Raw genomic sequence first — 15122 nt, 5'->3', positions numbered from 1 at the left:
GAACAGCAATTATAAGAATGACAAAGGACACAGTGAGCATGAATTGTGTTTGTATTTTATTTAGTCCATGAAAATCTACCTTAAAAACAACATATAAAATCAAAGTATCGGTTAATCCAATACATTGGATTAAGAAGAAACTGCAAAAGCTTGGAGTTGTGGCACAAGCTAAAAGTTTGCAGCCTCGTCTTGAGTATTTCTGAGGCCAAAGCAATACACTGTAACAAAGCAGTATCTGTGTATGGAGACATGCTCCCTGCACCGTGGAAAAAAATCTATTGGTGCTTTTGGTTTTTGGAGACGGGTCAGTTAAAAGCAGAAATATTGGTAATGTGATTTGTGTTCTTTGCATTGCTTAGAAAGGCCTTAGATCAGTATTTTTTTTAAAAAAACCCAAGCAAGAACTAAGCGCTTGTTCCCCAACTTCTAGCCAGGTAATTTACATTGTGATTACTAGGTTTTATTTAAATGTTTAGATAACTTTACATATTTATTAACAGCCTCAGAGCTATAAAGATTAGAACCAGGATAACATAGGCCATGCCACTGTTTTATTATTATTATTTAGCTTGTTGCAGCTACTGCAAAATGGCTTTCCATACACACGTTACATTTCACAGCGGGTTTTCCATTTGCTTAGCACTGTAAAACAGGGCTGTGAAATTCACAGGCCCTGTTTTGTGGCCTGCCGGGTGTGAGATAAACTTCTTTCAAGGTCCCCTTCGGCTATGAAAGGTTCATCAAGCATCTACTAAACCTATGACTGGTAGGCCACGTGAAGTTCAGGGACAATGACTTTGACAGACTTGTTGTAAAGCACACAATGAAAGTGATCAAAATAGCATTTGGCAATCAGAACAAACTTTCTAATTCATACTCTAACTGGGGAAGCTGCCACTAAGGTGGGAGAGAACCAAAGATTCCCCCAAATGATTTTGGAACACACCATGTTACTGAATGTTTTACACATTTGTACACATTGTAGACACACACATGGAATACATCTAACTGATCCACAAACAAGCGGCTACCTGTATTTCTTTTTTTTCTTCTTGGAGGCCATTGAGCGTTAACCTTCAATACTTTTTAAAGTTTCCATTTTGCACTGAATAAACTAAACTTTCTTACAAATTCATTCATATCAAGAAGTTCATATTTTATCACACTAAGTCCAGAAGGAGGCACGTGCTAACTTGTGTACATACATACACCATCTACTTTTCAGGGAGACAGATTTCTGTGGTGCTATTCACCAGCTCACTGTTTTGCTTAGTAAAGAGGCTTCATGGACTAGCACCCACTAGGAGTGAAAGGGTTACTGGTTTTGATTATTCTCTCCTACCATGTCTTACAAATGTAAGACACATTGATCCCAAACTTGATCCAAACTGAACAAGCAAACTGCTCACAAAAGTGGTGTAATTGTGTGGTGGAGGGGGGGGAGGCCATCATTTTGGAGAAAAGTTAGCAGATACATGGAGAGTCTTCAGTTGATGGGCCTAGGGAGGTGGGTTGGGAGAGAATACCTTGCCACTGTTACACTGTGTGTACTAGCTGCAATCAAGAGACAGAGATGGAGGAGGCTTACTAGCAAGCAGCTGCCATCTGTTCTGGCAGCACTGCTCAATAACTGCCAGCCACCCACCCACCGCAATTTACTATTCAGTACTTCCTGGCCCAACTCATGGGCTAATTTGAAAGCTAAACAATCATCCAGGCTGCCAGTTTGGCAACTCTGTAATCCAAAAGGGTTCAATGATTATACCAAAATGATGTTATTATTTCTTGCACTGTGACACCAGTGGATCTTCGTCAGCGAAGGTAGTGATTGAAACTGAAAGAACGGCTGTAGATACCGTACATGTTTAAAGAATGGCGACTCACCTTTCTTATCCACCTAGCTATTTAAAATTATTTCAGTTATATTTTGAAACGAACTGATGTATTAGTGTTTCACTTTTCTGATGTTCAAAGAAACCCTGTTGTCTTTATACCTTTTAAGAGGGTTTATAAAAAGCATTGTTTCATTTTTAATTTTCATAAATCGGCTACTTCATCGCAGAACTGCAAATTTTGCCAATACACTGAGAACATTGCATATTATTATTTTGCATTTTATTAGCAGAGCTGTTCCAGGTAAGTTAGATGAATTTTAAAAAACTCACAACTTTCCATATTCTATTTGAAGAAAGGCAGTATTGTTAGCTAAAAGTATTTCTAAGCTACATTATGCATACAGCAACCACTAGATGGTACTATTAGACCAGTGACATTTTTCTTTCTTTACTCATTGTGCAGCTCCCCAAAGGTTTTATTTGGCTCACTTAGATAATTTTCAAATAAATTACTATACATGTAGGACAATGAAGCTGCTGAGCCATGCAAGACACAGCTGAGACAGGTACGAAGGCTACAAAGTGCAATATAACTTGACCTTCTAGACATATTTGGTGTCTAGAAGATCAAACACTAGATGCTTTGAATATTTTAATTATCTTTCAATTATTTAGCATTTCAAGCCTGCCCAGTTTTATGCACAACCTATACTGACCAGTACTAAACTCTGCAATTCTCCATTAACGAAACAGAAGAGTGACTCCTGCTCAATGTTTCCTAAATTGTGGGGCTTTTAAAATTATTAATTAAGAGCACAAAGCTCAGTATAAGCCAAATTTTTGTTTAAATCACTTTTCAGAAATCAGAGTTTTCTAAATGTACACAAGCATAATGAAATATACTTTCCTACTGAGGGGACACACATATAGAGCAAACATAATCCTTTACTCATCAAAAACTTTTTGAAAATAAATTGTCTTACTTCATGACATGGATGTTCCAAAAACAGGAGAGCATTAAATGTTATGCTAAAAATTGAACCATCTTTATTTTTCTTGATAGCTTCAAACCAGTTCAGCATTTGCCTAAAGTTATGATGGTATGACAGTTTCTTAAATGGACTAAGGGAAGGCTGAGGAAACATTGATAGGGCTATTTATTTGTCTGGCTTCTAAGGACTTTCCACTTTCCCTTAGAATTAAACTGTACTCAGATAAATGTGAGAGTCAGTGCAGACTTAGGGAGGCTTAAGTACACTGAAATCTTTCTTTTTAAGTACACCTAACTCTCCATTTGAATGTAACTGACATATTTTCAACACACAATGCCATAGTGCTATGCTTATAAAAGGTGATGGAAAATAAAGTCCTGTTTAGTAAACCAGTAACACAACTATTCCAAAGCAAAACTATGCCTTTTGAGTATGACTTGTACCAAATCAAGACCCAATACAACATTGAACATGGTTCTCACACCATTCTACACCATGGAAAGCCAATGCAAATGTATTCTGATCTATCTGTGGCCAACTGTAGCTCACTCACAATTCTTCCCTATTGGTCACATATTTTGTTTCTTTACCGGGTGAGACAAGTGAGATCATTTTCTTTCGTTCTCTTTCTTTCTTTCTTTTTCTTTTTCTTTCCACATATAAAGAGGAGGAAATATACATTAAAATCGGATTTTGCTTGAAGATATACACATAAATACACAAAGAATTACAATCCAGTTTTGGAAGCACTGATAAAATGGGGAGCTTAAAAGATGCCAACTTCCTTCCCAGGTTAAGGTATGGATGTCATTTCAGCAAAAGTTAACACTTTCTGCCCCCCACTCCAACTCATCAGCAAAAAAATATAAAAGAATATTGTGAAGAGCAAGTGTTGACAATCAATAGTAAAAGACGACGGTTCAAGCTCCTGATGGTATCTCAGGATTGTCAGGTATATTTCTCAGAATGACATCAGACATCTGTTCTCTGTTCCAAATCAGTGACCTTCAACCCAATTAAACAGAATCCATTATCTTCTGCTGCTGCTTCAGGAACTGGTCCCTCCAAATATAAAGACACAACTTTTCCAGAACTGTGGAAACAAAAGTAAAGAAAAATCAACAAAATCTTGCAGCCCGAGCCTTTTATCCAGAGTTATGGCAGTACCATCATATTATAATGGACTTTTTCTATGCACATCATGAACCAAATCTAGATGCCACATCAATGGAAGCAGTCAGTAGTTAAGCATGATGCTGCTATGCAGCTGCTGGCAACAGTGGCACTATGTGGGAAACTGCCCAGGCTGGAGATGACTCAGTCATAAGCCCTTAAAGGCAGGACAGACTAACCATTCACCAACCTAAGGTAGCATTAAAAAGGGGCTAATGGTGTGTTTTTCAGCTTGGAAAAGTTAGCAAAATCTCATGACGTAAGCAGCGTACAATGGTACATCGGGTTACAGACGCTTCAGGTTAACAAGACTCCACTAACCCAGAAATAGTACCTCGGGTTAAGAACTTTGCTTCAGGATGAGAACAGAAATCGTGCTCCGGCGGCGCGGCGGCAGCTGGAGGCCCCGTTAGCTAAAGTGGTGCTTCAGGTTAAGAACAGTTTCAGGTTAAGAACGGACCTCCGGAATGAATTAAGTACTTAACCCAAGGTACCACTGTAATTTATTCCTGCCTCCAGCACCCCGCTATAAGGCCAGACTTCCTCAAACTCGGCCCTCCAGATGTTTTGAGACTACAATCCCCATCATCCCTGACTACTGGTCCTGCTAGCTAGGGATCATGGGAGTTGTAGGCGAAAAAACATCTGGAGGGCCGAGTTTGAGGAAGCCTGTATAAGGCTGAATTGTTAACTTTCCCTTGCCAGAAGAAAAGGAGAATGCAGCGGTGCAACGGTGGGGAACCTGTGACCATCCAAATGTCGGACTACTGTACAACCCTTACTTGGTACTTCACCATGCTGGCTGAAACTGAAGGAACTGAACTCCAATAACATCTGGACAACCACAGGTTCATCTTCCCTGCAGTAGTCGGTAAGCAAAAGAAGCAGGCAAGCAGTGATTAGCTTTAATCGGTGTTGTGATTTGTCCGATAGTTTGCCTGTGATAGGTATGCTCTAAGCACAGCTGAGAATATGCGGTTGACTCCTCTTTTTACATTAAGAAACCTATTGGGAGGTAGCCAATAGGTTTGGCTGCTATCTCACTGGATCTGATTATTGTGCCAGAGAGGACATGGTTTGGCTGCAGGAACGGCCTGAAGATGCTGACTCAGCTCCCACCTGCGTACAAGGCAATATGTGGGATGGCGGAGGAGAGGCAAGCACACACAGCAGCAAATACAGGCCCAGCCACAGCAGATAAGATTTAAGGTGGGGACAGCTAAAACAGCATTGTGAGTGGAGCAACTACATGCTGCTGGTCACTGGATATATCCTAGGGAGAGGGAAAAGTGTATTTAAAAAAAGTTTGGGTAGCGATTAAAACAGTACAGTTAAGCCTCACAGGAACCTTATGGTAAGAAGAGTTTCAGACCACCTTAATAAAGGGGTAAGAGAGTCAAGTTGCTTCTACAAACCAGAGTTAACTTGGGACTCTGAATATATCCTGTTAACCTGCTGCCATCATTCAGGGGGGCAACAGACTAGGACAATGCCATAAAGCCATCTGTTGTAATTACAGAAATGAACATTTCCTATTCAGCCACAGATGTATATGGCTTTAAGTTGTGTGAAGGCCTCCTCCTCTAGGTTTCACTGTTCTTTTAAAGAACATCCTTTGAAAGTGATGGCAAAATAATGGATCTTCACAGGCTCAGTTCACACATAGTTCTAGGCAAAAAGAATGGGTTAGTGCAAGCAAGCCAGCATGCTGGTGCACATTGAGAAAACCAGTTGTTTTGCACCTTTCCCAGCCCAGCTCCCATTGTGCCATTAGGCGCTAACCAGGCCATGTGAAGGCAAGCATACGCACAAGGAGTCAAACTTTGTCCCATATTTGCCTGCATATTAGGGATACTTGTTAACTGCTGGGACAAAGTTAAATTCTGAAGTTCAATTGAATGCAAAAGACGGCTTAAAGATATTTCTAAAAAAATACTAAGTACAGTCTCTCAAACAAGAAACTGAAAACCTGTTCTAAGTCATTTGACAATGAAATATATGACCATAATTTGTAGTTCTGATAGCAAGTTAACTAGCTCAATTATCTAGCTTAAAAAGCCACTTAAAATAGTTAATTATTCTGAATTTAAATAGTACTTACATTAAACCTCAGGATTCAGTGAGCTCTAAGCTTAGCTGTGGACTCTCACTGATGGTGTAGTCTTGATTATTTACATCTTTCTCTGTGTATGTCTCCACGAATCCTGTTGATTGGCTCTGGTCATCTTTGTTTTTCATAGGTGTTTGTTGTTCTATAAACTGCTGTTGGATCTGAACAGTCTGCCCAGCTTCTACATCCGTCAGCCTTGGTTGGGCCACTTCAAGTGACTCTTTGGGTAGATCTCCTGAGGCAATATCTTCTACTGCTGGTCTCTGAATCTCTGTTGGAGTGGCTGTATCCCCTGCAGAATGCAGCTTTGGTTCAGCGTTTTCTTTCTGGAAATCTGTCTCTTGCTTAATTTCTTTCACAATTTCATTCAGAGATTCAGGGTCTTGTGCTAGTGTTGTCACAGTGCCTGGTCGTTCATCTGGCTGCAACATCAGTTTCACTTTAGCATCTTCAGATTTATCAGAACCAAAAGGCATTTCTTCTGCCACTTTGAAGGCCTCTTGATTCTCTGCAGACTGAGTTAAAATTATATTTGATGGTTGGATCTCTAGATTTTTCTCTCCTTTGCCTTTTACAGGAAGAATCTGACCAGTCTGCAAACTTTCCTGAATTTCAGATTTATGTACACCCTTTAGAAATGGCTCACTCTGTTGCTTTGACACAGATGGCAACTCTTCTGTTTGCTCCAATGTATCAACAGCATTCTGGATGATTTTCAGCACAATTTTTGTACTCTGTGACTCTATAGTCACCGATTGAACCACATCTTTTTGAAATTCTATATGAGTTAAAGAGGGGCTTCTTTCTGGAGGTGTCTTTTTTTCACCTTCTTGAGTTGATTCTAATCTCTGAAGCTTCATTTCTGGGCTGGAATCCAATACAGACTTCTGGATCAAATCATCTTTGGTGCATGTTACTGCTGCTAAAACTGCCTCCTCTACCACTGAATTTGCTTTCCCAGACCATGACACTGTATCCTTATCAGGACCTAGAGCCCCAAGTCCTGGTTGAACAAAGCTCACCTGCTGAACTGTTTTGAATGTGGTTTCTTTTGGCTCCTCTAGGAGAGACTGCAGGTTTTCAGTTAATGTTTCCGTAACTGTGACATTCTCTGCAATAACTTGTTCTTTGACTGTTGCAGCTGTTACTGTTACAGAGGATTTATGAACTCCGTAACTTTGTACTTCAGGAATGTCAGTGGTGATAACCTCCTGCTGCTCAGTGAACATTTCTTGCTGCACTGGAGCTGCACAAAGTGCATCAGCATCCGCAAGTTCAATTTTCCCTGTTGATTTTTCTGTTTCTGTTACTAGCACCTTCTCCGACAATGCTTGCCTTCTCTCAGAGCTATCTGAAATTGTGGCAGATTGTGAAAGTGGAAGGACTGTTTCCAGGGGCAATTTACGAGGGCACACTTCACTCTGTACACAAACACCATTTATACCTGCTTCACTACATTCTGTGACACAACTATCTCCTTTCTTTTCTGAGAAGACATCTGATAAAGCACCAGAGTCCGAGATGAGGGTGTCTCCAACTTTGGTCTTTACTGCTTCAGTTGCTACAATTCCTGAGAATTTCGCTTCAGTTGTTAGCTCTATGTTTTCAACCTCTTTTTTCACAGAATCCACAGTTGCCTCACTTTTCACAGTGCTGTCCTCTGTTAACTCAGCCTCAGTGTGTTTTGATCCCAAAGTAAGTGCATCTTCCTTTTCACTCTGCACAGATCCTTCAGTTGCAGTTACAAGTGTGACATCCTTCAGTTCATTCCTTTCTGGAACGTCAACTGCAATTCCTTCTGTGCCTTCCAATTTCAAGGTATGGCTGGCATCTGCTACATCCTTCTGGATGACATCCACTGCATTTTGATCAGCTTGCTCTGTTGATGTTTTTACTAGGGGAGAGTCATCTTTTACTTTGTTCTTTGAAAGCTCCTCAGTAACAACTGCATCAAAACATTTTGATTCTAAGGAAAGGGAAACATCTTGCGTTTCTCTCTGCTCAGGAGCTTCAGTCTTGTCACTAATTACAGGGGCTTTATCATAAATTATCTCAACAGATGTTGCTAGGGAATCTGAAGTATCTTCAACCTCAGAGTTGAAACTGACCTCATTCTCCACATTCTTCAGGATCTCTTTTACTTCTGGCTGTTTGGTGGCAGTGGTTTCTGCTTCCATAATTTCTTCTGACTGTTCTGAAAAGACCTCCTTATGCACTTTCTCAGAAGGAAATTTCACTTCCACTTTTGCATCATCCTTCTCTGCAAAGACCTCCACACCAGCCTTCATGGCTGCCTTCTCTATGGGGGCTTCTGTTTTCTCTTCACCTTCTGCTTTTTCTACAGAGGATGCCACTTTTGCCTTCTTTGCGGAGTCCTCTGCACCCAACGTCTTTGCAGGAACCTCCACTTGACTCTTTTCCTTGGCAATCTCTACAGCAGACCCTATATCCACCTTCTCTGCAGGAGTTTCCATATCTAGCTTTTCATCTGGCTGATCTTTTGAGGCCACTGTTTCTGCCTTCTCTGCAGGCACCTCTGCTTCCACCTTCACATCTGGCTTCACTGTGATGGCCTCCACACAAACAGATGCATTTGATTCTTCTGCTGCAGCTTTTGTCTTTTCTATAGGGTCCTTTTCTATAGGGTCCTCCACTTTCATAATCTCTGAGGGAGCCTCTGATTCCCCCTTGTCCGTGGAGGTCTGCACTTCCATCTCTGTTTTGGAAATCTCAACTTCCACCTTTTCTACATCTGCCTTCACATCTACTTTCTCTGTGCAGGCATCTGCCTCCAACTTTGCATGTGCCTTTTCTGTAGAGATCTGTGCTTCTGTCTCTTTTATATGTTCCTCCACTTCTTTTTCTGAGGGGGACACTGCTTCTGCCTTTGTGGGAAGCTCCAAGTCCTTCTTTAATTCTGCCTTCTCTGCTTCTACCCTCTCTTCGAGGAACTTCATTTCCACCTCTTTGACATGGCCATCTGTTTCTACACTCTGCTTATGGGTCTCCGTCTCTGCATTCTGCTTGTGGACCTCCACTTCCACCTTTCTTGTGGGCAAGTCTTTTTCTACAGTCTCAGCATGGAGAGGTTCAAGTTTCTCATTTACCATAGAAATATTGGTTTCTGATTTCTGCATTTGGCCCTTGGGTTCCAGCTTCTGTACATGGGTCTCAGTTACCACAGAAACCTCTGTGTCTTTGTTCTGGATGCAGGCCTCAACTACAACATTCTCTGTGCTTTCTGGTAGTAAGCCAAGTGTGGCATGTTTGGCCATACCTAGGTCACTGACTTCAGTTACTGCATTCTGCACTGGCACTTCAGTTATCTTGCTCTGGATAGGTGCCTCAAGCACAAAAACTTCAGCACAGGGAGGCTCAGCTTCTTTTATTTCTTTTTGCACAGGGGCTTTTACTTCATCTGCAGCAGTTACTAATTTAGCTTCCAAGTCAGGTATGGTGTTCACCACTTGTTCAAGTTTCTGAGAGAACTGAGGCTTCTCTTCATGTGATATTTTTACCAATTCATCAACTGCTAGACCAGTATCTGTAATCCCACCTTCAACTGCATCTTCTAAATTTGTTTTGGTTTCCTTTGCCATGCCAACAACATTTACTTCTGCCCCTTCTTCAGGGGTTACTGTGATAATGACAAATTCTTCCTCTTCAGCAGTCTGTTTTTCAATGATTTCTTGAACAATTTCTTGTTCAATCTTTGAATCATGACTCTCATCAGTCTTTTCTAAGCTAACAGTTTCTTTCGAGCTTTTCTTCACCTCTACACAAATGTCATTACTCTTCTCCAACGCTTCCTTCGGACTACTTTCTTTAGCTTCATCTTGACTTTCACTACTTTCACTAACTTGGATATCTGTCTTCTCTGGTTCTTCCTTTGAGAGTGGTTCTGCCTCTTGAAATATGATAGTAGTTTTTTGCCCTGTTTTCTCTATTTTCTCAGGCAGAATTGTTTCCTGTGCTTCGCTGGACAATTTAACTCTTTCAGCAACTTCTTGCAGAATTTCCTGTGTTTGTTTATTTAGTTCTTCTAGGTTTTGCTGGCTTTCCTCTACCTCCTGCACAGGTGTTACTATTTCTGTTGTATCAGGGGACTCAGTTAGCCTTGAAACTGCTGAAACCATTTCCGTTGTCTCTTCAGCACAGGATACTTCAGCTGTTTCTTCAACACCTGAAGTTTCTTCTCTAGCTGTGATTGCTTCTGAGGTTAGAGTGTCACCGCTAAACTCCTTTTGAATTTCTGGCATGACTTTAGTAACCACCACCATTTCTTCCACAATTCCAGTTTCAGAGATCTGATCAATATGTTTCTCTTCATCTTCCTTTGCATGTTCAATAGACTCTGTCACAGCAGCCGATATCCAAGATGGTGATCTTTCTTCAATACTTGTAACTGCTCTCTCTCCTTCTACCATTGTGACAGTAACTGCATGAACTAGTCCTTCATTGGACTGCTCAATAATCAAAGTACTTTCTGACTGGTCTGAAGTTTTCTTAGTTAAATCATCTTGTTTTGCCTTTTGAGCTTCAAACTTCTCTTGTTCAGCAGCATCATACTCTGATAAAGGAACAACGGCTGGAACATCAGAGTCGTCCTCATGAATTTCAGTCATTTCTTCTCCAGCTTCCTGAACAGGAGCATGTTCTGGTATTCCATCTGACTTCTTCTTCCTACGGCCAGGCATTAGTTTTTTAAATGAAACCCATGATTCTTCTTTTCCAGACTCTCCATCTGAAGTATAATGTTCTAAACTTGGAGCTGTGGAAGATTCTTCATTTCTCTCTTCCATTTTTGTTTTAGATTTTCTTCTTGGGGTTACTAGTCTTTTAAAGGACTCCCATGTTGAAACTCCCTCACTTTCAGATGGGCTTCCAGCTTGTTCTGGTGAAAAACCTCCTTGTCCTTGATCACTTTCTTGTGAGCTAGTAATGGTCATGCTTGGTGCTGTTTCTTTATTGGGCCCATTTTCATCTATTTTCTGTCCTTCTTGAGCAAGTCTTTGTCCTACCTCTTCATCAGAAGTTGATGATTTTCTGGTTCTTTTCTTAGATGAACCTACACAAATTAAGGCTTCCCATGATACAGAAGTATCAACCTTTCTCTTGGGCTCATCTATGCTTTTTTCTAATTTCTGTTCCTCAACATTTTCTTTTATATCATCCTGCTCTTCACAAGGTGCACTTTCAGTTGAAGATAGAGTAGCAGTTTTTGCCTTCTCAAGTTCTTCTTCCTTATCACTTTCAGAAAGTCTCCTGACCCGTTTCTTAGGAGTCACCATTTTTTTAAATGACGCCCAAGGTGTAACAATGTCTCTTTTCCTCTCCATATCTGAAGTAGAACCATCTTCCGTTTCAGTGGTCTGTGCTGCATCTGTAACTTTTCCTACAGATTCTGTTGTTTCTTCAGGGGAAGAAGCAGAGCTTTCTGCTCTTGGATCTTCTGGACTTTCTGCAGAATCAGACAACTGCTGTGCTTGTTCTGCTGCTTCCCCTAGCTTAGCTTCTTCTCTTTTTCCTTTATGTTTCTTTGCTGACAACTTCTTTAAGCTTGAACTTGTAAAAAGCTTTTTTAGGGGGCTGCCTTGTAACTTGGCTCTTTCTTGAGATGAAAGTAATTCAACTTCATTTGTAATGACTTCTAGAGGTTTGATTGTTGCTGAATCTCCACTGCTTGGTTCAGTTTGCTTGAGTGGCTCATTTACTAGTTCAACCAAGCTTTCTTTGACTTTTAGCTGTTCATCAGTGGCTTGTCCTTTAATCTCAACATCAGTTTCAACGAACTGTTCAAGAACAAGTTTGGATTTTTCAGTTGGTTTTGGTTCTTTCTTCTCCACAGTAGTGCTAACATCAGTGCATATCTCTGTGGGTCTGTCATCAAAATTTTCCGTTGCCAGAGGAGCCTTCGGTTCAGATATGGCTTCAACTATTTCAAAATGCTCCTCAGGCGTTTCTATAGGCATTGGAGAAGTTGGTGCAGACTGATCTGTTTTTTCTTCAAATACTTCAGTTGCCAAAGGAGCTGCTAGTTCAGATTTTTTCTCAGATGATGCAAGAGGGCTGTGCTCCAGGGCCATTTGACATTTTTGTGCAGGTTCCAAGTTCTCCTCCAAGTCGATTTTATTCAAGCTTTTACTGGGTTCTATGTCCACACTTTCAGCAGACATTTGTGGTGATGGCTGTTCAAAGGCAGCAACAGCTTCCTCCTTATGTGTTTCTGTTGAGACATCTATCATTTTTGTTTCTTCTCTTTCTACTATAGCATCACTGGCTTCTATAGACACTTCTGCCTTCTCTTTTTCTGGTATGGGTTTTTCTTTTTCTGATTCTTCAGTGGGAGTGGCTTCCTCTTTTATCACTCCTTTTTCTTGCTCCTGCATTTCTCTCTCAGTGGCTTGCTGTTCTTCTTCTTTAGGTTTCCTGAAACTTGTCCTTTTCCTAAACCCAGCCCAACCCTGGGTAAAAAACTTTCTTAGGGGTGATGCTGTTTCATTAGTTAATGGACTTGTTGGAGACTCTGGAGACTTGCTACCATCACTTTTAATCTCTGTCTCCTTGCTTCCTGCTTCAACAGGACCTTCTGTTACCTTTTCAGGAGAAATTTCTTCTTTTGTCTGCTCAGTCTGAGTTTCTTGCTCAGTCTTTTCTACAGGGTAGGGCACCTCACTTTGTGTTTCCTCCTCCACTGTATCTAGCCTGATTTCTTTACAATCTCCAGCTCCTTCCGATAGCACTTCTGTCTCATCTGCTTTCACATTCAGCAACTGAACAGGTTCTGCTTTTTCAGTCTTTTCCTTTCTGACGGTAAATTTGAATCCAACGAACTTAAAAACTTTTTTAAATCCAACATCATTTGCTGATGGAGATTCACTAGGTTCTGCCTGCTCTTCCACTTTTTCTTCTTCTGATGGCAATTGCTGATCAGCATCTTCTGCATCTTTCTGTTCCACATCTATGTTAGATTTATCGGGTGATTCTGCTGGCTTGGTCTCCATATTTTCAGCTGGCTCTTCTTTTAGAATCACATTTGCAGTTTCTCTTTGTCCAACTGTAAGAGACATTTAAAAGCAATAAATAATTAGGCATTCTGTTATCACAATTCTATTTAAATTGCATAAGAAGTAGAAATAATCACTATTCCTCTAATCCTAGGCAGACTTACTTGGGAGTAAGGCTATGGGACTTAGTTCCAAGTAAACCCATATAGGAATACACTGCACTATTATTAAAAGTCAAATGCATTGAAATTAATGAGCCAGAGATCCTCTGGCTGGGGCGGGACGATATGGGATTGAGGGGGCAACTCCCATCTCTTGCGGGGGTGCAATTAGTGCCAGCACCGTCCTTTAAGAGTTTGGGTGTAATCTTCGATACCTCCCTCTCTATGGAGGCGCAGATTACAGCTATAACAAAGGCGGCATTTTTTCATCTCCGCCAAGCTAAGCAGTTGGCCCCTTATCTCTCTCGCCCTGACCTAGCCACTGTGATCCATGCGACGGTCACCTCCAGACTGGATTATTGTAACTCGCTCTACGTGGGGCTGCCCTTGAGACGGACCCAGAAACTCCAGCGGGTGCAGAATGCCGCGGCGAGACTCCTTATGGGGTCTTCGCTGCGAGATCACATTCATCCGGTACTATACCAGCTGCATTGGCTCCCGGTGGAGTACAGGATCAGGTTTAAGGTGCTGGTTTTAACCTTTAAAGCCCTATACGGCCTAGGACCCTCGTACCTACGGGACCGCCTCTCCTGGTATGCCCCACAGAGAAACCTACGGTCTGCAAATAATAACATCCTCAAGGTCCCAGGCCTCAGAGAAGTTAGGCTGGCCTCAACTAGAGCCAGGGCCTTCTCGGCTGCAGCTCCAATCTGGTGGAACGCTCTATCACAAGAGACTAGGGCCCTGCGGGACCTGACATCTTTCCGCAGGGCCTGCAAGACAGAGTTGTTCCACCAGGCCTTTGGTCAGGGCGCAGCCTGACTCCCTCCTCTGGCAACCTGCACAGAATTTTGCTTAATCGGTTGCCATTAATTTGATTTTAATTAATTTTTATAATGAAATATTTTTAGAATGTGTGATTATTTGACTGTTTGATTATTTGATTATTGTTAGCCGCCCTGAGCCCGGCTTCGGCTGGGGAGGGCGGGATATAAATAAAATTTATTATTATTATTATTATTATTATTATTATTATTACATATTCAATTTTGTACAAGATTGTGGACATTATATACAGTCGTACCTTGGTTGCCAAATGCCTTACGACTCGAAAGTTTTGGCTCCCGAATGTCAGAAACCCAGAAGTGAGTGTTCCAGTTTGCAAACTTTTTTGTAACCCAAATGTCTGACGCAGCTTCTGATTGAGTGCAAGAAGCTCCTGCAGCCAATCAGAAGCTACGCCTTGGTTTTTGTACATTTTCAGAAGTCAAATGGACTTCCAGAATGGATTCCATTCGAGAACCAAGGTATGACTGTATGCCTTTTAAAATGCATGATAAAAATAGATTCCATTATTTTAAGGGTATCTATGCATAAAATTAACAAAACATAATTATATAGAGAGATAATGAAGTGAAATAAAGTCACTTCAAAATTTGGTTGGAAGCTTTATACTGGAAAAACCTAGGGCATCAAAAGAATTTTAAATAAATTGTGGACATCAGAAAACAAATATTTTGCTTTCAGAATTTTGATAATGTAAAGGCAGCCACACCATGTTCCCAACCTGACATTCTACTTCCAAAATTTAATAGTATTTTTAATAGCATCTGAGTCAAGCCAGCAGCCGAGACCATAATCTATTTTCATTAGTTAAGAGGCTTTTCTTGTTTTATATTTTTGTAAACCACATTGAGGTTTCTTACAGTCAAGCAGTTTATCAATTTTATAAAACAAACAATAAATTTTGGTTGTGATTCCTGGAAGACCTGCTCCATGCCTTGCAAGCCTTTTTTCTACCTGGCCTAGGAGGGAGGGGCCCTGAATGACTGACTCCAGGAGGC

General features: G+C 41.0%; 1 protein-coding gene across 3 annotated transcripts in view; it reads right to left on the bottom strand.

Moving 5' to 3' along the window:
- Positions 1–39: 39 nt before the first annotated feature.
- AKAP12 (A-kinase anchoring protein 12) overlaps positions 40–15122 on the bottom strand; it is a 63969-nt gene continuing 48886 nt past the window's right edge. For 2 of the 3 annotated variants that reach the window (XM_081854293.1, XM_081854295.1), the window contains 2 exons: positions 6102–13167; positions 40–3920 (listed from right to left, as the gene is read on the bottom strand). In XM_081854293.1, coding sequence (XP_081710419.1) covers positions 6110–13167 — 7058 coding nt within the window. In that variant the 3' untranslated portion in view covers positions 40–3920; positions 6102–6109. The remainder of the gene's footprint in view (positions 3921–6101; positions 13168–15122) is intronic. The other variant, XM_081854294.1, reaches the window with a different exon arrangement.

The sequence above is a fragment of the Podarcis erhardii genome, assembly GCF_964252035.2.
Source record: "Podarcis erhardii genome assembly, chromosome: 3".
Taxonomy (NCBI): Eukaryota; Metazoa; Chordata; class Lepidosauria; order Squamata; family Lacertidae; genus Podarcis; species Podarcis erhardii.
This window is presented reverse-complemented; position numbering and strand designations above follow the sequence as displayed.